Below are 25,301 nucleotides of genomic sequence, written 5' to 3'. Positions count from 1 at the left end.
ATATAGATCAGTGGAACAGGATAGAAAGCCCAGAAATAAACCCATACACTTATGGTCAATTAATCTATGACAAAGGAGGCAAGAATACACAATGGAGAAAAGACAGTCTCTTCAATAAGTGGTGCTGGGAAAACTAGACAGGTACATGTAAAAGAATGAAATTAGAGCATTCTCTAACACCATGCACAAAAGTAAACTCAAAATGGATTAAAGACCTAAACCCCTAGAGGAAAAGATAGGCAGAACACTCTTTGACATAAATCACAGCAATATGTTTTTGGATCCATCTCTTAGAGTAATGGAAATAAGAACAAAAGTAAACAAATGGGACCTAATTAAACTTAGGAGCTTTTGCACAGCAAAGGGAAATATAAACAAAATGAAATGACAACCTACAGAATGGGAGAAAATATTTGCAAACAAAGCAACCCATAAGGGATTAATCTCCAAAATACACAAACAGCTCACAGAGAGAGCTCAATATCAATAAACCAAAGAACCCAATCAACAAATGGGCAGAAGATCTAAATAGACACTTCTCTAAAGAAGACATCTCGATGGTCAAAAGGCACATGAAAAGATGCTCAACATTGTTAATTATTAGAGAAATGCAAATCAAAACTACAATGAGGGACTTTTGGTTACGAATCTGCCTGCCAATGCAGGCGACATGGGTTCAAGCCCTGGTCCAGGAAGATTCCACATGCCGTGGGGCAACTAAGCCCGTGCGCCACAACTACTGAGCCTAAACTCTAGAGCCCACAAGCCACAACTGAGCCCGCGTTCCACAACTACTGAAGCCCACGTGCCTAGAGCCCATGCTCCGCAACAAGAGAAGCCACTGCAATGAGAAGCCCGCGCAGCGCAACGAAGAGTAGCCCCCACTCACCACAGTAGAGAAAGCCTGCACGCAGCAACGAAGACCCAACACAGACAAAACTAACAAACTAACTAACTAACTAAGTAAATAAAAACTACAATGAGGTATCACTTCACATCAGTCAGAATGGCCATTATCAAAAAGTCTAAAAATAATAAATTCTGGAGAGGGTGTGGAGAAAAAGGAACTCTACACTGTTGGTGGGAATGTAAATTGGTGCAGCCACTATGGAGAACAGTATGGAGGTTCCTCAGAAAACTAAAAATAGAATTACCATATGATCTAACAATCCCACTCCTGGGCATATATCTGGAGAAAACCATAATTTAAAAAGATACATGCACCCCAATGTTCACTGTAGCACTATTTACAACAGCCAAGACATGGAAACAACCTAAATGTCCACCCAACATGAATGGCTAAAGAAGATATGGTACATATATACAATGGAATATTGCTCAGCCATAAAAAGAATGAAATAATGCCATTTGCAGCAACATGGATGGACCTAGAGATTATCACACTAAGTGAAGTAAGTCAGACACAGAAAGACAAATACCCTATGATAATGCTTATATGTGGAATCTAAAAAAATGATACTAATGAACTTATTTACAAAACAGAAAGAGACTCACAGACAGAGAAAACAAACTTATGGTTACCAAAGGGGAAAGGGGAGACGGAGGGATAAATAAGGAAGTTGGCATTAACATATACACACTATATATAAAATAGATAACCAATACTGAGTATAGCACAGAGAACTATACTTAATATTTTGTAATAACCTATAAGGGAAAAGAATCTGAAAGGAATATACATATATATGTATAACTCAATCACTGTGCTGTACACCTGAAACTAACATGATATTGTAAATCAACTATGCTTTAGTTAAAAAAAAAAATTAGTGTCTGCTAATATATAAGATGTTGAGGGCAGTCCCTGAGGGGTCCGTGAATGACTGTGGCTAGAGAACTGCCAGGCCCAACCCGGCCACTTGCTTCAGCAATTCTCAGGAGCTCTGCTTACACTGTTTTCTTAAGATGGAATAACATGTCCCAACAAAATTCTTCAAAGCCCAATTGGTAAGCTGGGATGAAGTGAGAGAGTGGCATGGACATATATACACTACCAAATGTAAACTAGATAGCTAGTGGGAAGCAGCCACATAGCACAGGGAGATCAGCTTGGTGCTTTGTGACCACCTAGAGGGGTGGGATAGGGAGGGTGGGAGGGAGACACAAGAGGGAGGAGATATGGGGATATATGTATATGCATAGCTTATTCACTTTGTTATACAGCAGAAACTAACACAGCATTGTAAAGCAATTATACTCCAATAAAGATGTTAAAAAAAAAAAAAAAAAGCCCAGTTGGAAGCCTTTCTGACTATCCAAGCCCAAATCAGCTGTCCTTTCTGCAATAGTCTCACTCATTTTACCTTCTGTAACAGTTTTGTTCACATCTATAAAGGACTGTGACCAACTCTCATCCCTCTCATCCTCTACACACAGTAAGTAATTAAAAAAAAAAAAAAAAAAGGGATCTGCTGAGTTGAACTGCATCTTGCTAAAACAGAGCCAGAAGGGTCCTTTGACATTATGTGATCTAGCCTCTTTGTTCAAGAAAAGGGTGACTTGCCCAATAAACACAGCAGGCTGTGACAGAAGTGAAACCTGAATTCTGAGCTTCCCTCAAGGGGCTGACACAGGATTTATGCTGTTGAAGATCTAGTCCCTGACCTTGCAAAGCTCTCATTTGGTAGACAAGAAAGACGGGTCTAGTTACCTTGACACTACACAGTGAGCATAATGCTGACATGAATGAGAGCAAAACTGACCAGATTGGTGATATATAGAAGGCAGCCAAGATTGTTTTTTAAAAGATAAAAGTAATATATGTATGACCAAAAGTGTTCAGAGTCCTGGCCCCAGTCCTCTTAAATCAAACAAGAACCTACTGGCCGGACCCATGTGACAGCCTAGAGGTCTGAATAAGTGAATGTGCTTTATCAAGTGGGGAACTCATTTAAGAAGAGTTTTTGGAACTTCTGGCTGAGAGCAAGAGTAGTTTATAATAAGAGGATGTCTTAATCATCAGGAAGAATCATCACAAATCCAGCAATCTTTCTGGAGTTTCAAAAGGTGACCTTAGCAAGCCTCCCCTGGCTCATGTGTCTGTCTCAGGTAGGGTCCCCCAGGCTGCTGGTCTTCCAGTTCCATGAAGAGTCCAAGCTCTTTCCTACCTTGGAGTCTTTGTGTTTGCTATTCCCCTTCCTAGCGGCTCCTCTCCCTGCTCTTTGCCTGGCTAGTTCCTTCTCCTCCAATAGTTCTCACCGGAAATAGTACCTCCCCAGCTCAGGTTCTTCCTCCTCTTATTATTTTAAGGATGATACCCCATTTGTACCTTTTATAACACATGACAAACTGAGTATTTTCTTGTTTGTTTACTTGTTTATAATGATAAGGGCCATTTTTTTGGTTCACCTTTATATCACCAGAACCTAAACAGTGCCCAGTGCATTGTGATACACAATAAAGATTTGCTGAATAAATTAATGAATTCAAAATACTTTTATAAAACTAATCCAAAATTATTTAAGGCACTAGGAAACCCTTAATAAGTTTTGAGAAACCCACAATTCTACTTTATGAAATGTTTGAACATAATAAATAACAAATTTCAAATACTGGTTCAATAAAGATCTTTTGATTATTCTTACAGATTTCTGAAAGCCACCATGTACTCTGAAGTAAAACTTGAGTTTTTTTTTAATGTGAGTCTATGTCAAAAAGTCTATATTTCTGACTGAATGTGAAAACATAACTGAGGAGTCACCAATACCTAACTGCTAACTACAATAAACATCCAATTGGTTATAATCTAGTGATAAAAAAGAACAATATATAGTCATGCAGCTCAGATATGAAGGGAAAAAAACACATTTTTTTTTTCGTCACTGAGAGAGAAAACACACACAGAAAAATGATTCTCCAAGAAAGGCAGTTCTCATAGAAATGCTCCAGCTTTTAGGGGAGGGAAAAAAAAAAAAGGATGGTGAAGACAGAAGTAACACATTCTTTCTGTAACAAAATCAGACAAGAAACATCCTAGGAAACCTGAACAGAACCTCGGATGGGAACATCAGGAAAAGTAAATAAATGGACACCGTGCATGCTCCTCAAAGAGTCAGTGTGTGTGATTTTAGGTCCTTCACTGCTCAGAGAAGATGACATTATAATGGCATTTCTGGAATGAAGCATTTTCTATCATCATCACTCGGCTTGAATCCACTCACCACTTTTCAATTCTGATATGTGACATTTTACTAAAGCCACCTGACATTAAAAAGTTGCATGTACAGTGAGGGTTTTTGGAATTAAAGAATAAAAATCCATTACCTGCATAAAATCTGAATATTCAGACGTTATAATTTAAAAAAGCAATATTTAACATAACTCCGAACAAAAGCCAAATCAGAATTGGCCAAGCACAAGAACACTGTACACTATATTTTATATATATATATATTTATATTTATTTTATAGTATATATATTTTGTACTTCTGTATACAAGAATGACTATAAAATTAAATTGTCTTATTTCTAGCAATTTTCTCCCATAAACAATAACAGGGATGCTTACAAACTTACCAGAAATATAATATTGGGGGACTATTCTAGTCTTCAAAACAAACAGTAGCTGTCAAATTCTTACTGAATAATCTACAATGTTAATTCATGTACTGTATTTCATTTGTAATAAGTCTTTGTGATAAGATTAACACTTCAACATACAACACAAATAAGAGAGGACCGAAAAATGAAAATTACTTTGCTTATGTTTCTGTATTAGAATTCTATTTGCTGAAGGGTAAAAAACAGATTTGCAAAATTCACAGTTAACTTAAAACAATAGTTTTAAACCTTTTATTCCTAGCCCTTACTGCCTTCAGGAAGGAGAGAACATCTGGTTATTTAAGGAACACAATATGTTCACATTTTCTATGACTTTTGTTTCTAATTGGGTTTTAAATTTTTTTTGGAATTTGAACAACTAGTTAGAACAATGTTTTTTAATCACTTCATATTTTTCAGACTGTCATCATTCCACTCCTCTACTTCGTTTAGTGGATTGTTTTTGGAAATCTGCTCAGTGATTCTAATATAATAAAAGGAAAACGAGAATCAGGATTGTGGTCTGAAGAGCTAAGTATAGAAACCATATCGTAAGGTGAACAGAGTATAGTATGCTACAGATATTTGATATCCAGTCTCTTCAGACAGCATACATTTACAAACATTTCAAGTAGTTCTTGGGTCACTTATATACGTGGCACTTTCATTTATTACAGATGCAAATAAATATCTACTACAAATAAAAGAATTTGTATGAGAAATATCGGTAACTAGGATTCCACTATTTTTAAAACTAACGAAGCTACAGCTCTTGTGTGGAAGGGTGGCTGGAAGACCTTGGTTCAACGGCTAGCTCTGCCACTGACAAGCTGTGTGACCTTGAAAAAGTCTCTCAAATACCTGGATCCTCAGTTTGTTCATATTACAGAAGGAGGAGCGGAATTAGACTCTCTTGGTTCTTGGCAGTTCTGAAATTTGCACAGTCTAAGTGAAGTATATTATTTATTTATTATTTTTTTGCGATACGCGGGCCTCTCACTGTTGTGGCCTCTCCCGTTGCGCAGCACAGGCTCCAGACGCGCAGGCTCAGCGGCCATGGCTCACGGGCCCAGCCGCTCCGCGGCACGTGGGATCTTCCCGGACCGGGGCACGAACCCGTGTCCCCTGCATCGGCAGGTGGACTCTCAACCACTGCACCACCTGGGAAGCCCCGAAGTATATTACTTAGATCCTTTGTTGTATCTTCTTTGTTCCATAATATTTGAAGGTGATAACAGGTTTTCAAATAATTCTGATCGATATTAAATTAAGGAACTAGATGCTCTTTCAGTTCAAGTTGTAGGGTCACTTCACCATCTTGATAAAAATGGCAGCTGACAAATATACCATTGGCTATGGTTTCTGTGGAATGTGGATATGGGTTCCAGAAATATGTAAAGTGAGTGAGATCCACCTGGATTAGAGTCAGTATTAGAAGAGGCGCAGTGCTTAAGTCAGCATTCAATGCTACCATTGTCTTCTTAATACCAACCACTGCACGACACAGAGCTAAATGCTAACAAACGAGCAGGATGATGAGGAGGGATAATTGATAGAAGATACAAGCAAATCGCTAAACTACAAGGGGCTGTGAGGACTCAAAGGGAAGACGTGTCTTATCTGAGTCTGGGAATGGCTTCCTGGGGAAGGAAGAACAGAGGCTGGGAACCTCAGGAGGGGATGAGTAGAAACAAGGGTCATGGAACCATTCCAGCTAGTTTGGAAGCTTACAAGCGTTTCGGCCTTGGGAAAGCCACATGGCCTCTGCACTGAAAAAGAAGGAGGAAAGATAACCCGCTCTGCTGTCTCGGAGCTTGTAGTGAGGACCAAAGGAAGCATATCAAAGTACTTGGAGACGTGAACGAGTATGATCCTGTGATTACAGTTTACCAGCCCATTATTTCAGTCTGTTCAAATGAGAAATCTTTTCACAGTAAAGCTGACATCTGATAGACAATAAGTAACAGCTCAGTGTCTCAAGCTCTACTGCAGAGTCTATTCTCAACTGAGCAGTCTCCACTGGGATTTCGGGATAGTGGCGGGACGAAGTGTTTCTCTGAAGGCTGACAATGAATCTAGGGAGGCCCAGAACTCCTTGTTCATTTTTATTTTATTGAGTCTGTCAGCAGCACTCAGCACAACTGCCACGTGAAGCTGGGATACAGGACAGTAAACTTTCATGCCTCAAATCTCTTCCTACTAGGTCACTTCATAGAGACTTGTGTGTTTATATACTTACTCTGATTTAAGTGTTTCATTGTTGCTAATAAATAGAAAACATTTCAAGCACTCTGAGGTCTGGATCCTCAGAGGCTATGGGTGGGGTACTAGCATCGTTTTTCCCTCTCTTTACATGGCCTCCTCTATGACTTTATAGTTGACATGAACTACACTGAAAGCTCTATCCACTGGTGGATTTTTACGATATATATAAACTTACTTCTTTTTTTTCCTTTTGTGCCTTTGTAGCACTGGATTGCATCTTATTATATCATTACACGTCAGTTCTTTATGGTCAAAGGCTGCTCTGCTTGGGTAGGTTGTTAGAGGCAACAAAAGAGGAGACCAAGGCTTAGCAAGCGTGAATCCCCAGATCACAAGGACATTTGGTAGGAGAGTCAAGACTTGGCCCAGTGTCCCGATTCCTAGCTCAGGCTCCTGGCAAGACCCAGGACACCACACTGCGATAGATCTCCAATTAGCAGATATGCCAAGTGATGTTAGTTACCATTTGACATTTACTAATAATGTCAATGGATCAGCCATTACATACACTTAACTAAAACTACCACCTTGCTGGGTTGGCCGTCTGAAACCCCCTTAAGTACTCTGCAGCTTGCTTTATCTTCCCCTACAGATATCATCATGCCACGAACTTGTTCTCAGGAGCTTTTTACACATGACTCCCTCCTTCTGCCCAGTTTCTCATGTCTCAGAAATACCAGTTTAAAGTCCTAACTTTTGGACAATTATCTTGATTGTTTTTACTTGGTAAGATTCTGAATGTAAAAGTGGGGAATACTATTTTTTAGATACTTATGCTATTACATTGTTTCTCTTAAACCTTGGAGAAAATTTTTCTTAATACTTGTAGAATTGGCTTCATTAGTCTCTATATTACATATACTATCTTTTTAATGTCAAAAGTACTCTAATAAAATTACGGATTCCACTAACAACATTGAGGAATTTCGTATACAGAATTCTGCAACCATAAGAGTGAATGGTTTATAGGAAGATCAACCATATTTAGCTAGGAAAAAACTTAGCAAGATGGATAGGTTTAGATAACATATTCGTTTCTCCTTTCAATTAAACCCAACAAATCCCACAAGTAGATAATTCAAACAGCTATTTTAGCAATTTTTTCCCACTCTGTATGACCCTAATAATTCTCAATGCTGAGCAGATAGAATTTACCTTAAGTTTGTAGACCAAAACTCAGATACCTCACTGACCAGAAGCTTCATCCTTTATTCCTCTTATAGATATGCCATAATCTTGACTATTTCATATTAAAAATATATACTTATACAGCCTACATATACATAAAAAAGTAAATATGAGACTGTAGGTTTTTTTCATAGTCTGACTCCTAAGCCTTACCAGAAAAAAAAATGCTACCTTATGTATTAGAGAAATGATGGATTGTATTTCTGACACTTAATGAAATTTTGTATAGGAGAAATGACATAAAATTGTGTATTTCTGAAGAAAATGGATATAGGCACAGGAAAACAATAATTTTAAATCAAGCAAAGAATAAATACATGCTCAAACGTTGAAGTCAACAACCGATGAAAGGACAGAAATCCTTCAGAATCAAAATGTACGTTGAACTTGGAGGTCCACGTTGATCAGACAGAGCTCTGGCAGTGGAATCCACAGACAGACTGACTCAAAGACAGTTCGACGACTGCCAACACGATTGCTGGGAGCTCTGCCAAAGAGCCAAAGGCTGGGATTACCACCCAGCGCCTGGCATCCTAGTCCTCGTGTTTGAAGCTTTCTCTCTTATACTTCATCCAATATTTTTGTTTGGCTCAAAAGCATCAAGGATTCACAGATTTTTTTAGATCATTAAATGTTCTTATTTTCAAGAAATGTAACATTAGTTGTAAAAGAGCACACTTTTTCTCTGGAGTGTAAAGAAAATTTTGGTGACTTGCTTTAAGTTCAAACAGAGAAATCAGCAGTAAAGACTCTTTAAATCTTTATTTTATTAGGTTACTATTCACCCGCAAAATAAGAAATACATGTTCATAATATGAAATAATTTAGTGTCTCACTGCATCATAAACTCTTAGAAAACTGGTCCTTTTTAGAGCTCTAATGTCTTGGTCTTCACATGGCTCATGAGGCTATACCTGGGTCAGTTGGCCCCCTGCATGAAGTGTGGTTATAAGGAGAAGCAGGTGCTCAACTATTTCCTTGAGTTACAAGGAAGCAGGTGGGCAGAACAACCTCCTGAGTTACAAGAGACATGTGCTCCTGTTTCTCAGGGCAGTGTCCTTTGAATTTGCCCGCTGAGCTGCTAGACCATCAGGTATGTGGAGTTGTGGCCTGTAGGCAATTCATCTGCTATTAGGCAAATTCTACATTAGGAATTCTTGGAGTCACGTAGAGAAACCAGTTTTTCACCCCACTTAAAACTGTGCACATCCCACATGGAAAGCTTACCTTGGGATCGCGAAGGAACAGAGCCTTAAGAATCAGCGAGTGAACATCCCCGATGAGTGGGTAATGCATCAGAAGGCCAAGACAGGTCTGGTAGTTACTAGAGATCACTAAATAAAAGGGGAACAAAAGCAATTGAGAAGCAATGCTGTTTCAGATACCTGCATTACTAAGAGAAACAAAATTAACAACTTAGATTCAAAGAAAGCAAACCAATAACTCGACTGATTTGGACAAAAGGAAATGGGGAGAGGGGATCGTTACCAAATGGCCCTTGAAGCAGCACACTGCACTAATATACCAGCACTCATCGTCAGGGCGGTGTTGGAAGGAAGAGCCTCAGATATAGATTTGTGTGTGCGCTTGTAACACAAATAAACTCTTAGAAGCATGCACATTTATTGCCATTTATATGGCTGTATTTAAATGTCTCTAGCTTTGCTGCTTGGAAATTAGTAACAAAAATCTTATGAATGGGAAAGAACCAGCTTAAAATTCTCATAAAATATTATGTACCCTGATTACTATGCTTCACAACTTACATATGTTACATTTATTTTTTGTATATATAAATATTACATAGTTCAAAATTAAAGAGAATATAATTTCTTCCAATTATTTGTTTTCCTAAAGGTAACAAGAAATTTAGGAAAGATATTTATGCAGCATTTCTTGGAGGAAAAGTGTCAAAATCTTCATAGATTAGCCTAACTGTGCTCCTTAGACCGTCATTTAATTTTTTTTCCCCAAATCAACCTAATTATGGCTGCAATTATTAAACACATCTTTTCAGGCAGGTCTATGTAAACTACTTCATTTCTTGGCAATCCATCTGCCACTGCTGTCACAGTTGCGCCCATTAGCGACTCTTGTTTTGTAAGCCGGGCTGACGGCCTCGGCAGCATGATTGCGAACAAACTTTACAGTTGCAACTTCCTGTGGCTGTGACTGAATCCTTTTCATTAATCAGAATGGTTAGCTGAAAAATATTCCGTAGGAAAACAACTGTGACTCACTAGAAACAACGTAAGTCACAAAATAATTTTTTTGTGATCAGAAATACCCTTGACTCTTAGGTTTTTCTTTCCTTCTTCTGCTGGGAACATCCCCCTTCCCATGAACATTACGGAGAAAGGGGACAGGACTGGGCAAAATGAATAATTATAATCTATGTAAGGAACCACTTTATCATTTTCATTTCCTTTGCTTATCTGACAGCTTGTAATTTCATACATCTGCTTTCATTTGTGAAGTACTCACTTATCCTACCCTTTCTTTATCTGTTCAGACTCCTCTTTTCTTATTTGTTCATTTTATCATATTCACATTCAGTTGCCTGTTGTCTTTTTTACTCTAGAATTCAAAAACCTAGGGTACTGAGAATAGTATAACATTTTCATGTCCAGTTTTCTTTGCAATCTAACAAATAAATAAAACTTAGATAATCAATTCATTTCCTAACTCATAAAGTTATTTTCCCAAATGCTATAATGGTTATATATTAGTAACAGACCCAGGAAGAATTCTTGTATATTTTGTAAGACAGGCAGGAGAGTTTAGTGGAAATGGTTCTGGGCTCGGGATTCAAAGATGTGGACTTTGGGGCTTCCCTGGTGGCGCAGTGGTTGAGAGTCTGCCTGCCGATGCAGGGGACACGGGTTCGTGCCCCGGTCCGGGAAGATCCCACATGCCGCAGAGTGGCTGGGCACGTGAGCCATGGCCGCTGAGCCCGCGCGTCTGGAGCCTGTGCTCCGCAACGGGAGAGGCCACAACAGCGAGAGGCCTGCGTACCGCAAAAAAAAAAAAAAGAAAAAGAAAAAGATGTGGGCTTTCATCCTGGGACGCCACTTAAAAACGTTTCATAAAGTTGCCTGGAGACTCAATGACATAATCTAAGTGACTGATTTACAGCAGCAGCTCAAAACCGGTTGGGAGTAACCTCTCAGAGCTGAAGTTCAGTCATTTGGAAAACAACTTTACGATTAAAAAAAAATTTACCTGCCTACCTCATTCATTCCAATAATCATTTGTTGAGTACCTAATCCATGACAGGCCCTACGTTAGGAGACGAGGTGGAGATGAACAAAACACAGTCCTCACCCTTGAGAAAATGAAAGTACAGAGAGCAGACACGTAACAACAAGCAGTTGTTACTGCTACTACTACCTCTAAGATGATAACGGATTGTTGAAGCCTTTCCGAGACCAGGCCAGGCCCCATACCAAGAACGTTACCGGCATATCTCATTTCACTTCTATGACGATCTTATCACAGGGTACAATTATTATTAACCCTGTTTTACAGATGTGAAAACTAATCCTTGGAGGGATTAAATCATTTGCCCAGATCACACAGTGATTTGGTGGTAGACCAAGATTTGAAATTCAGAAGTCTAGCGGCAGGGTCAGGGCTTTGTTTTGAAAGGCCATTGTTTTGAAAAGCAAGTGACATAATGGATGCAAATAATCACTGCAAACAGAAAAGTCATTTAATGTTAGTACTCTTGTGTAATAGTTTTAAGTAGCTTGGAAGATCAGATTAACCCAGTGTGTAAAGCAGCCTGACATAGGTAGGCATTTATTTGGAGGGACCAGAGCGACAATCCTATGTTATTACAACTTGAAAAAACTTTTGAAACTATAGGAAGCTGTAAAATACATTTTACAAATACAAATAAAATACATTTTACAAAAGAAGGGAAGTTAAATAACATATTACTATTCTACTTGCATAACAAACGAAGGAGCTAATGTTCTTTCTCCTATCCATCCATCTATCCATCCATCCACCCATCCATCAATCCATCCCTCCAGTCACTGAATATCACGTACGTTTTCTGAGCATCTACAAAATCCCGTGCCAGGCAGTAGCACTAGGGATATGATGGCGAATGAGTCTGAGCTGTGAAAGGTAGCAGAACGTGGCACCCTGAAGTTTGGCTACAGGGGCTCAGGACGCGCCACCTCCAAATATGCCCCTTTGGTATACTGACTATTTTGAGCTGGAGAGGTTTTCTCCGAACTCCGCTTATCTTTAACTCCCTAAGTGCTCCAAAAGGAACTCAACTGTCATAAATCCCTCCAGCCAAACTTTGTCACAAAGATACCTTGCATCTATTCTTCTCAGGGTCCATTCATCTTTCCTAAAAATCATTTACTCTCCCCTAAGAGGCCTACAACACCCCTCCCCTTTCTCTATTGAGGTGGTATTTAATCCTGAAATCTAAAGCCATCTCTTTGAGGGTCGCTCATTTTCCCCTGGGTATCTCCCGTATGTGCATGAGGTATACATGTTAATCAACTTGCCTGTTTATCTCTCAATCATTTTGTGAAAGAATCTCAGAGGAAAACCTAACTGGGTAGAGGTAAGGTTTCACCTTCCTCTTGCTCCCTGCCTTCTGATAATGCCATCTCTAATTTCTTAATGAAAACGTGTATTTCCACCTCGAATTTCTTAATGAAAACTTGTACTTTTCATTTGCAATTACATGTGCCAGTATTATGTCCCTTTTGAATAACTGTGTCCAATTTAGCGTACTCGAATGGAGAATAATACGAGCTATTTAAAAAATAAAATAGTAGGAATCTGATAGGAGAAGAATTTAGTTATGATCTTTGCAGTAAATTTTTCTTGAACTTGAAAAACTAATCCACAACACTGTTCCTTCTCCAGTGTTTATTCTATCTGAGCAGGGCAGTGACACAAGGAAAAAAAAGTGAAAGACTAAAAAAAGACTGAGTTTTGCTATATCTACCTACATTTGAAATCAAGGATGTATATGCTTTATTGAGAAGATCATATGGTTTTTATTCTTCAATTTGTTAATGTGATGTATCACACTGATTAATTTGAAGATATTGAAAAATCCTTGTATCCCTGGGAAAAACCCCTCTTGATCATGGTGTCTGGTCCTTTTAATGTACTGCTGGATTTGGTTTGCTAGTATTTTGTTGAGGATTTTTGCGTCCATGTTTATCAGTGATATTGGCCTGTAATTTTCTATTTTTGTGGAATCTTTGTCTGGTTTTGGTATCAGGGTGATGGTGGCCTCATACAATGAGCTTGGAAGTGTTCCTTCCTCTGCAGTTTTTTGGAATAGTTTCAGAAGGACAGGTGTTAACTCTTGCACACAAGGATGCACACAAGGATGTATATGCTTTAAAAACAAAGTACTAAAGCCACACTCTGAAGTGCTTATTCAGGGACGGTTAAGACAAAGGTGAGCAGCGTTTAGGAAAACCTATTGAATCTGAAATCAGACGATCTAGATTAGATCTAGATCAGAAGGCTGACTAGTCATTTACTGTGGGTGTGAATTTACGCAAGCTGCTTAGCTTCACTAAACCTTATTTCTCTCATTTATAAAAAGCATTAACTCTACCTGTAGGGATTCTGTAAGAACGGCACGGAAGTGAGGTCATGTGCTTCCCCATCTTGCTTGACTCTTGCTAAATAAATAGCACTCCCACCACCTGAAGCAGAGCTGACTTCGCTGCCTCTACCTTTAAATCAGCGGTCCCCGTAGAAACTAACACACCATTGTAGAGCAATTATACTCCAATAAAGATGTTAAAAATAAATAAAAAAATAAAATAAATAAGTTTCTCCAGTAGTAACAAACAAAATGAGCTCAGTAAAGATAACCAGAGACATGATTGCTTTGAGAAAGTGTAAAGCAACGGGGCCATTAGCTTATGTCTAAGTCAGAGTTAACTACTTACAACTGGAACATTTTGAAGTGAAACACTAGTCAAATTATTTATTTCACATTTAGATATACCTTCTCAAGGTAACAAGATGGACTGAGAACAACTACCATCTCTAACATGTTAAAAAAAAAAGCCAGTAAGCACGTATAATGTGTGTACAATTTGCCATATACGACCACACCCCAGCACTGAAACTCAACCCTCCACCCACCTCCACGTCACTCTTCGTCTCTCCCACGTGAAGTTGTATCAAAATTTTGGTTAGAATAATTTCTCGAGTTTTCATTTTTATAACCAGGCAAATGTTATCACAGCTGAACAACAGAGTATATCAAGACTACTCTTTCTTGTATAGCCTTGTTCCTTTCCTGGAATTTATAACTGCCTGCTTTTTCATTTGCTTTGCTGTGTATATTTTTAACAGTAATTTAATCTTAAATGCTCCCCTAGTCATATAAATCTCCCCTTAATACTTTTAAAACATTTAGATGTTTTGTCAATTTCCTTTTTTTTTAGGAAATTGCTCATGAGGCCTCTGGCCTGCTCCCTCACCCTGAGGATGTCCTTTACCTCTTGCACGTGTTGTATCCTTATTTCCTAGAGTACCTACCTGCTTCTTTCTTGCTTTTCTCCCTCATTTTGGTGGAGGCCATCTCTCCAAAAGCTTTATGCTCAGGACATGAATTTTTTGAAAACTTCTCTGTTTGAAAGATTTTATTTTGACATTAATTAATAGTTTGGTTAGGTACTGAATTCTAGGTTGGAAATACTTTTCCCTGAGATTGCTGGGAGCATTGTTCCAGAGTTTCCTGGCTTCCAGTTGAAAAGCCTCAAACCATTCCAATTCCTAATCCTTTCTGTGACCTGTTTTCTCTTCTCCTCCCCCACATTGTTCTGTAGATTGATGATAAATACCTTGGTTTGCATCTGTTTTCATACATAACAGGCCCTTTCAATTTAGAAACTCATATGCCTTTGTTGAACTAGAAATTTCTCTGTTTCTTTGATGATTTTCTCCCTTCCGTTTTACTTTATTTGTTTCTTATTCCTTCCTTCCCCCCTCCCTCCCTCCTTTTCTTCTTCTTCTTCTTTTTTTTTTTTTATAAGAAGTCATGATAGCAAGATGCTAGATTTCCCGGCCTGGTCCTCTAATTTTCTTTCTTGCTTTCTCACGGTTTCATGTGCTTCTTTCTGGGACACTTCTTCAATTTTATATTCCAGCCACCTATTTCCATGATACTTTATTTTTCAATTACACTTTTCCCTTTGAATAATGTATTTCCCAGCTCTCTGAGAAGTTTTCTCCTCCCTGCACAGTCTCTGTGGCCTCCAAGTTGCTTTCTTCCTGGCTGCTTGTTTAGATCTCTGTTTTCATGTCGACGCTCTCCTCAATCCTGTGGTGGTTTGGGGCTACCTGCTCCTGTGGAGGAGTGGGGCAGTAGAAAGGCATCTTGAAGACAGCTGTGTGCGCATAGCTGGGTGGGTTTGTGAATGCTGGGGGTTGACATAGGTCACGCTTGGGCCACTCCAAGCCTTTTCTCTTGTGCTGACTAGATTCCCTCAGAGAAGATTCTCCCAGACTCTTCCCGGAGGAAGACAGTCTAGCTTCGACATCCTGAGAAAGAAGACTGGCGGTTCAACAGTCACTGAAATTTCCTGAGTCCCAGGTTCAAAGACCCTCCACTTTACCGTCCGCAGAGGAAAAATCCTGAAGGTACAGTTGGAGATCTGGGTGTAACTGCTTCTTAAATAGACTTTCAACCAGTTCTCATTTTTTAGTCTTAACTCCTTCCCTCCCCCTACCAATTTCTAGAAGTACCCAACACTGCCAACTTCTACACTTTTAGGAATTCTATGGGTTATTTCTTGGCTTTCTCCATTATCAATTTTGTATTTAGCTTTCTTGGATCTGATAAGTCAGTTATCACTCACCCATCTGTTTTCCTGCTTCCAAAACTACCCTAATTGTCTCCTTCCTAATTCTCTGTGTCCTATGGGTTGATGCTATTTCAATGGGGTTTTAGGAGCAATGGAGGTAAATGCAGGACCTTAACATAACATCTCATATCTGATATCCTTATCACTTTAATGACATTTCTACTGAACCCCCGGGCAGGTGGATTGAAGGGAAAGAAGAATCTAGGTGGGGAGGCAATTGGGTGGAGAAATGAGGAAATAAGTAGTCAGGAAGCAAAGATCACCACCATCCTTTCTCTGTGCATCAGACAGAATGGCCCCAGTCACCCTGCAGGACTCTTCGCGTTCTCCTTTGGCAGCAACACATGGACATGGAAGCTTGAGTATTCCTGGGTAAAATTCCAGTGACGCATGTAATTTTGCTGGCTTTTGCCCATAAAAGTTATCCTAGGGTTCCTGAATCCATCTGTCATATTGCTTTCGAGGGCAACAGAAAACTGTGGAATGGGAGTAAGTGTGTGGAAGGGTAAGATTACGGTACAGGAGATAAGCCACTTCTTCCCCTTTATAGAAGGCCAGGGTGGGGTATCAACTATTAATTTTGAACATGGAACAGAATTTCAGCAGGAAATTAATTCTCTTTTCATATCTCTTAGAGTTGTATAAATTAAAATTCTTTTGAGGCAAAAAATAGACATTAAATTTAAAGACAATATGACACAGTAGAAGGGGCAAAATCCAAAACACTGACACCACCAATGCTGGTGTCGATGTGGAGCAACAAGAAATTTCAGGCATTGCTGGTGGGAATGCAGAGTGGTACAGCCATATGGAAAGGCAGTTGTGTGTGATTTTTCAGGCCTGACCATAGGCAATTAGAAAGGTATGATAATAAATTTTATGTTTTCAACTCGACCAGCCTAAAGGATGCCCAGATAGCCGGTAAACATGATTCCTGGGTGTGTCTGTGAGTGTGCGACTGGAAGAGATGAGCACTGGATTCGGTAGACTTGAGTGAAGAGATCCATCCTTGTCAATAAGTGGGCATCACCCAATCCGCTGGGAGCCCAAAGGGAACAAAAAGGCCAAGGAAGGGTGAATTCTCTCTCTCTCTGGGCTACGATGTCCTGGATATTGGAGTTCCTGGTTCTCAGGCCTTTGGATTCTGGGACTTACACCATCGGCCCCCTGGTTCTCAGGCCTTCAGACTTGGACTGAATTATGCCACTGGCTTTCCTGGTTCCCAGCTTACAGACAGCCGACTGTGGGGCTTCCAGGCCTCCAGAACTGTGTGAGCTGAATCCTATAAGAAATCTCCTCTTCTCTTTCTCTCTCTCTTTATTCTACTGGTTCTTTTTCTTTGAAGAAGCCTAATACCAAAGGCTTTCTCTGACAGGCCTCACAGGGGAGAAATGCCCTTCCCACTCCGGACCTGGTGCACAGCCAGCACCTTGCATCCTCTGAAAGGAGCTGCAATCAAGGTCTCAGGCCAACTCATCGGGCATGATTTTCCACATACTTGTATTCCAAGCCCCGGTGCCTTCGTTCGTAGATCTCTTTATCTGAGGCCTTGGGCAGTGGTCCTTGTCAGGTGGAGGCAGGTGGAGGAAACCGTGAAGACGCCTTCCCTCATGTGACTTAGTAGCCAGTACTCTTCCACCCCTCGCCTTTCTGCTCACGTCCCGCCCTCCGACACCACCACCATCTCAGGGTTCATAGACTGCCAGACTTTTTCGCTCAGGGCTCCCTCAACAGTGAGAAGATGGCACATCTGTGCTGATCACCTGGCCCTCAACCAGTGTGCCGTTCCGTGGGTGAAAATGGAACACAGGCTTTGGTGTTTTCTCCAGGTTTTGACCCCTGCTTATTCTACCACCACAGTAAGTGACTAAAGGCTTAACTCTTCCACTTTTGACTTGTTGCTTTAATTGGCTACTCCAACACCTAGAAGCTTGGCTCTCTCTCCCGCCCAGCTCAGCTGAGCTCCTGACGTTTCCCATACGATCCAGCAGTCAGTCGTGCTCCTTGGTACTTACCCAAATGAGATGAAAATTTATGTCTTGTACACAAAAACCTGCACACTGATATTTATAGTGGCCTTATTCATAGCTGACAAAAATCAGAAGCAACCAAGGTGTCCTTCAGTAGGTGAGTGGATAAACTGGTACATCCAGACCATGGAATAGTATTCTGTGCTAAACAGAAATGAGCTATCAAGACCTGAAAGACATGTAGAAAACTTAGATGCCATATTACTAAGTGAAAGAAGCTAATCTGAAAAGACTACATACTGTATGATTCAACTATATTTCAATCTGGAAAAGGTAACACTATGTAGACAATAAAAAGATCAGTGGTCGTCACGGGTTAGAGGGGAAAGAGGGATGAACAGGTGGAGCACAGAGGATTTTTAGGGCAGGGAAATGACTCTGTACGATATATAGGGGTGGATACACGTCATTATACGTTTGTCCAAGCCCACAGAATGTTTAACACCAAGAGTGAACTGTAAAGTAAACCATGGGAGGGAGATGCAAGAGAGAAGAGATATGGGAACGTATGTATATGTACAACTGATTCACTTTGTTATAAAGCAGAAACTAACACACCATTGTAAAGCAATTATACTCCAATAAGGATGTTAAAAATAAAAAGTAAACCATGGACTTGGGTGATGATGCTGTGTCAGTGTAGGTTCATCGACTGTAACGAATGGACTGCCGTGGTGAGGGATGCTGATCGTACAGTGGGCAGTGTGTATGTGGGCGTGGAGGCAGATGGAAAGTTCTCTGTACTTTCCACTCAATTTTCCTGTGAGCCAGAAATTCTCCAAAAAATAGCCTGTTTTATTAAAAAAAATCTAAACATTAAAAAAAAAAGACAACGTGCTATTCCGGTACATCAGACTAAAAACATGAAGTAATATAAATGGTACACGTGTAACCCAAAGGGTATATTAATATCTACATCTGAGATGGTCATAAAAATAACTGACAATATTTAATGTCTGAGAGGAAAGAGAGCTGGCAGTCAGGAACTGTTTAAACATTCCTTCAAAAATAAGACTCCCAGTTTGTGCTTTGATATAAACTCTGTGGCACATCACTGTGTGATTTGGGAGAGTCTTTATTCCTAGTCCCTGAGGTTGGGTAAAGCTTTTCCAGACAAGACAAATACATTCAATTTATCGTTGAAATTAACTGCATTTTGACATCAGTATAATGTTGAACATGCTCTTAACGAGAAAATAGAGAAACAGAAATTCTGGGGTAGGACAGATGGAAATACTGGCAGATAGACAGATAATGGCTGAGGAGTAAGGGGAGATCTAAAATGAAATAAAAAGGAGCAATGTTTTAAACCACAAAGAGGACATAACTGCCACACCAGGCCAGGCTGAGAAATGACTAAGGAGAGCCCTACAGAAAACCTAGGAAAATGACAGTGCAGTGCCATGTTGATGCTGGCTGAAAAAACAAGGCAGGAAGTGGACAGAAGTGCCAAAAAGAAACTTTTCCATTTACAAAGTGTTCAGAAAGAAAAGTCAATTAAAAGAGACAATAAACATTTGCGAGATGGTTAGGAAAATCTACTGTTAAATGGATTTGATTATAGTGTTTTAGCTATTAATACAATTTACAAGACAAATAAAAGGTACGTTACTTTGTAAATTAGAGAAAATGTTTTTCTTTGATACTAGTAAAAAACAAAATAAAAATTTAAATAAATAAGAGATAAGAAGCAAAAAATCGAGGTACTTAATTTAAAAGTAGACAATGCTTTCTTTACAAAAGCCACGTTGAAAAGAGCTTCTGGCACCTGTCCTCTCAGCAACGATGGCACACGAATCCATGCCCTCACCCCAGGTCTCTAGAGCGCCCTTCTGTCTGAGATCACCCTCAATATTAACTGAGCACGACAGGAGCTTCAAATGTTTTGAGGAGCCGGGAAGAACTGTAACATCGGCCCTGGTCCTGAGGAGCTGACAGTCTAGTTGAGAAAACGAGGCGCACACTCACAGGAAAGAACAATATAAGACTGAGTGTAATTAAGTGCTACGTTGAGTAGCATTGATTAAAGCCTTATAGGACTGTAAAAGCGAGAGCTCAATGAGGGCTAGACTAATCAGGGAAGGTTGGGTGTGGGGGGAAAGCTACTCTGCCCGAGGCATGAGAACAGGAGCAAGATTTAGGTAGGTAAGGCCAGGGGAAGGAGGGGACCACATGAGTGACTTACAGTATGAAGTCAGTCACTAAAAAAAGTGTGAGAAGAACAGCTCGATTTTAAACTATTACAGGAGTAATAATACGATTATATTATACTATAGGAGTATAATAGGATTATATTTCCTTATCTCCTAACCTTTATTTTTGCATGTAATCTTTTTCTTTTTTTTAACATCTTTATTGGAGTATAACTGCTTTGCAAATTTTTTTATTTCCATTTCTGTAGGAGGTGGGTCTAAAATGATCTTGCTGTGATTTATGTCATGGAGTGTTCTGCCTATGTTTTCCTCTAAAGAGTTTTCTAGTGTCTGGCCTTACATTTAGGTCTTTAATCCATTTTGGGTTTATTTTTGTGTATGGTGTTAGGGAGTGTCCTAATTTCATTCTTTTCCATGTAGCTGTCCAGTTTTCCCAGCACCACTTATTGAAGTGGCTGTCTTTTCTCCATTGTATATTCTTGCCTCCTTTAACAAAAATAAGGTGACTGCACTTTCCTGGTGGTGCAGTGGTTGAGACTCTGCCTGCCGATGCGGGGGGGCGCAGGTTTGTGCCCCAGTCCGGGAGGATCCCGCGTGCCGCGGAGTGGCTGGGCCCATGGGCCGTGGCCGCTGGGCCTGCGCATCCAGGGCCTGTGCTTCGCGGTGGGAGGGGCCACAGCAGTGAGAGGCCGGCGTACCGCAAAAAAAATAAATAAATAAGGTGACCATATGTGCGTGGGGTTATCTCTGGGCTTTCTATCCTGTTCCATTGATCTATATTTCTGTTTTTGTGCCAGTACCATACTGTCTTGATTACTGTAGCTTTGTAGTATAGTCTGAAGTCAGGGAGCCTGATTCCTCCAGCTCCGTTTTTCGTTCTCAAGATTGCTTTGGCTATTAGAGGTCTTCTGTGTTTCCATACAGATTGTGAAACTTTTTTGTTCTAGCTCTGTGAAAAATTTGCATGCAATCTTAATCCATATAATCCAGCAAAGAATACACAAAGCACTTCTTACAACACATAAGAAAGTAAAAATGTTTGTAGTTTGATTAAAATATTTGGGAATAATCTATTTATAATAATTCTGGTCTGTATCTTTGGAAAAGTGAAAGTTTTGTTTGAAGAGTAGCCATTTGACCTTCATTTCAAAGGTTAAATTTTAAAATCTGTATAGGTAATGTTCGTATTGCTTTTTTTCCAATGTGAAATTTTACTTTTACTTAATAAAATCATGGCAGGGTTTGAGGGATATTAAAGGTGATGTGAGCACCAGTCTGCCTGACATCAGCCCGGTGGCCTAGAGCTTCTTTCCTAACCTCTCAACACGGAGGTTGGGCTCCATCTCTGAGGCTTCATAAAGAACATGCTGTCTGTTTCTATGAAATTTATTAAGTGGTTGAATATTATACTTGGCTGACAATTACTTTCAAAGAGAATGAAAGCTTTCTTCAAGGTGAATTAAGAAACTTATACAAATACTTTTGTTAAAAATTAAATATGAGATGCTGATGGTGAACTGGGCAGAATGAGAACTAAGCAAGGACACTGGGATCTAATCCCACAGACTGAGTGTGATTATTTTCAATCACTTAACTGCCAAGGGCATTGTATTAGTTTGCTAGGGCTGCTGTAACAAAGTACCAAAAAATGGACGGTGGAAAACAACAGAAATGTATTGTCTAACAGTTCTGGAGTCTGAAAGTCCGAAATCAAGGTCTTGGCAGGGCCATGGTCCCTCTCACATCTGTAGGAAAGAATCCTTCCTGCCTCTTCTAGCTTCTAGTGTTGGCAGGGTTTGCTCCTTCTGAGAGCCTCTGAGGGACAATCTGTTCTATGCCCTTCTCACAGCTTCTGGTGACAGGTGGAATTCCTTGCCATTCCTTGGCTTGTAGACGCATCACTTCAATCTCTGCCCTGCCTTCATATGGCATTATTCTCCCCATGCGTCCTCACACTGTCTTCTCTCTGTGCACATCTGTGTCCAAATTTTCATCTTCTTAGAAGGACACCAGTCATATTGCATCAGAGGCCCTCCACTCCAGTAGGACGTCCTCTTAACTGCTCACATCTGCAACAGTCTATCTCCAACTAAGGTCCTACTCTGAAGTACTAGGGGTTAGGTCTTCAACATATCTTTTTGGATCGAATATACAGTTCAATTCATAACAGGCCTCATTACCTGAGCCTGTAAAATCAGGATTTTGGACTAGATGTGGTGGATCTGAACTGTTTTTTGGGTGACATATTCCTTTGAGACGATGATGAAGGCTAGACACCCTTGACTCAGGGCAACACACACCTACTGGATATTCTGCACAGCATCAAGATGAAGCCCTCCATTGAACCCCTAGGAAGCAGGGGCCCCAGGTAAGGAGTGCCGTCACTGAAGGAAGGCTCTTTAGTTTCTGCAAGAGCAACATTCCTTGAGCTACAAATACATCACCTATAGCTCCAAGAGAGCACACGTCATGTCCAGAGCCTTGTACAGTGGTGTTCGGTTAAAACTTTTTGAGCTTGAAGACGATTGGGTGTAATGGAACATCAGCATTCTGGATGCCCCAGGCAGGGCATCATGAGTCAGAATCCATGGAGATGGAATAAAAACTCGATACCAATGTTCCATATGGAACGCACAGGGTGGCAAATTACCCACCTTCCTCTTGTTCTTGACCCCAGCCTAAGATGCAGACTCATCTGATCAGTACTGCCCTCCCATGTGTTCTGCCCTATCCTGTTCTGTGTCTTCTTCCTGCTACTCTGCCCCCTCCCAATCCTCTCTGAGGAACAACGCCTTCCCCTTTGAGCCTTGCCCTCCCGACCACTGCTGCCCCTGCAACCTCCAGGGGTGATGGTGGGGGGCACCCCGCTCCCTGATTCTGTCTGTGAGCCATTGCTTCCTCTCATTCCATAAAGATCCCTCTTCCTCTGAAGGTCATGCCATGTATCTATACTTCCATCCTTCCCCTTCGTTAGTGTCGTGGAGGCACCAGGATGGCTGGCAAAGAGCAGGCACTCAATAAATACTGGTTGAGTGGTTGATGCTTTGAATAAATGATTGACTGAATAAAAGTTGTTTCCTTGGTCACTCTTCTGCAATTATGGGATGCTTCCACTGCTGGCCTCACTGTGCTTCTTCTATACCTTCTCCTATCATGATTCTCGATGAAGTGTCCCTGGAGGACCAAACAAAAAGCCCAGCTCCTTCCCAATCCCTTGATCTCCTCAGTGACTTCCTTCCCCCCTTTACTGACTTTGACCACCCTGGTCACACCGAGAACTGCTCCACATCCTCTCGTTTGACCACAACCTCTGATGCTTTCAGCTCTCGCATGCTCCCTGTAAATCCCCTGATACTCTGATTTTGCAGCAGTCTCTTCCTGGCCACACTTCTCTCCCTACACATCTTGAACCTCTCTCTTAAGATGTACTCAATGCCCCCCACCTCCTGCCTCCTTTCAGCCGGACATGGGCCTCACTTGAAGCCTGAATCGCTCTCTGCCTCTTTGGGTCTTGCCCGGTGAGCGTCACCAGGTGCCACTGCCCACATGTCTCTGCAGGCTCTTCAACAGCTCGCGGGCTCATGCTAGGTCTTGAGCAGCCACCTCCCCAGCGCTTCCCAGTCACTCCCCTCAAGCCCTGCCCTGCCCCATTCACAGCAGACAGCCTCGCCTCGTCCTTTATCAGGCACCTTCTCCTAGAAACCAGTCTACTTCTGAAACCTGCCTGGTGCCTCCTTCCACAGGACTCCCGACCTCACGCCACTGCCTAGTCTAGGCCCTTGTTTCTTCAATTATTTCACTCAAAAAATATGTGTCAGGAGGACTACTATGCACTGGGCCTTGTTCTAGATGCTGGGATACAGTAGGCAAACCAAGAGAGACAAAATTCTGTCTCTCACTGGCGGGTAGAAGAGTGGGTGTGAAGAACAAATCATAAACGGTAAAAACTTCAAATAAACAGGATAATTCAACTTTTCATAAATCCTACTCACAGAACAGGAGGGAAAAACTAGCGCTGACTCTTGAAGGAGGAGCTCAGACTCTGGTCTGAGAAAGAAATTCTCCGCAGCTCTCCCACCTCCAGGTGCCCTGTTTCCCTCTACAGGCAGCCATCAAACCTTCCTGGTCCCCACACCGACCTCTAGTTACATCTTTCTTCTTCCCTTCCCTGCTGACTTTCTTTAAAGATTACTCTGCACATGCTCTCTCTGCATTCTTTCTTTTTTATTTAGTTGACTTTTTGTTGAAAATGTAATGTGTATATAAAATAACAACAAAAACTGTAGAAAAGGCTATTGTAGTTCTGAGCTGTCCAGTTACCCTTCAACCTACCATAATCCAGCTTCTGCTCCCCCAGTCCACTGAATCCACTTCGGTAAGGTCTCCAATGACTGTCCCTCCACAGGTGGACCTTTCCAGCCTTACCTTACTGTACCTCAGCACTCCTGACCCCTGTTACTTCCCTCGCTCATATAACAGCTTTGTGAGGTTACAACACAAGCTCTTCCTTCTCTGGTGCCTCTTAAATACTGATATTAAATACCTTTGCCACCTTCTCTTTCTGTAAGCACCCACCTTAGCTAGACTGACCATATAATTCTTATGATCTCTATGGGATGCCTCTGAGAGTGAAAGAAGGCAGTATGAATAACTATTACTCTTGATTAGCAAGTGTAAACTGAGACTGTTCCATATAAACTGGGATGTATGGTCCCTCTATTCTTCGGAGATCACATCCACTGTTGCGGCTTTAACGAACACGTACCTATTCCCCATTTGCAAAAATAAATCTGTAGCCTTGACACTGACAGTGAGCTTTATTTTCCAATCTTCAGGTACTGATTTCTTAGAGACATCTCAAATTCAGCATGGCCCAAACTCAATCATACCCATACCCCAAACCTGCTAATCCTTCTCTTTCCTCTCCAAGTCGTACAGATTACTCAGCTCTCCAAGCCAGGGCTCATGAGGGAGAACTTCCTGTTCTCTCTCACCTATTCGATTTAATCCCCAAGACATGCTGACTTCAGTTCTGAAGATTTCTTCAATCCACTGTTTTTCCCTTGGACTATGGTCATAACTTTTTATCTGATGTCCTTGCTCCAGTCTTGTGTGCTTCAAGTCTATTTCCACACGGCTGACAGAGTGACCTAACACTGCCCACACAGCTGCTCTGAACCTTTCAGCAGTTTCCTGTCACCTCCAGGATAAGGACTCTCATCACGATCTCATT

General features: G+C 40.8%; 1 protein-coding gene across 3 annotated transcripts in view; it reads right to left on the bottom strand.

The window, feature by feature from the left end:
• TBC1D5 (TBC1 domain family member 5) overlaps positions 1–25,301 on the bottom strand; it is a 530,340-nt gene that overhangs the window by 115,042 nt on the left and 389,997 nt on the right. For all 3 annotated transcript variants that reach the window (XM_024747581.1, XM_024747573.1, XM_024747583.1), the window contains one exon: positions 9,242–9,348. In XM_024747581.1, coding sequence (XP_024603349.1) covers positions 9,242–9,348 — 107 coding nt within the window. The remainder of the gene's footprint in view (positions 1–9,241; positions 9,349–25,301) is intronic.

This window comes from Neophocaena asiaeorientalis, unplaced genomic scaffold (genome assembly GCF_003031525.2).
Source record: "Neophocaena asiaeorientalis asiaeorientalis breed wild unplaced genomic scaffold, Neophocaena_asiaeorientalis_V1.1 scaffold33, whole genome shotgun sequence".
NCBI lineage: Eukaryota > Metazoa > Chordata > Mammalia > Artiodactyla > Phocoenidae > Neophocaena > Neophocaena asiaeorientalis.
The sequence above is the reverse complement of the archived record's forward strand: the minus strand, read 5'-3'. Positions and strand labels throughout refer to the sequence as shown.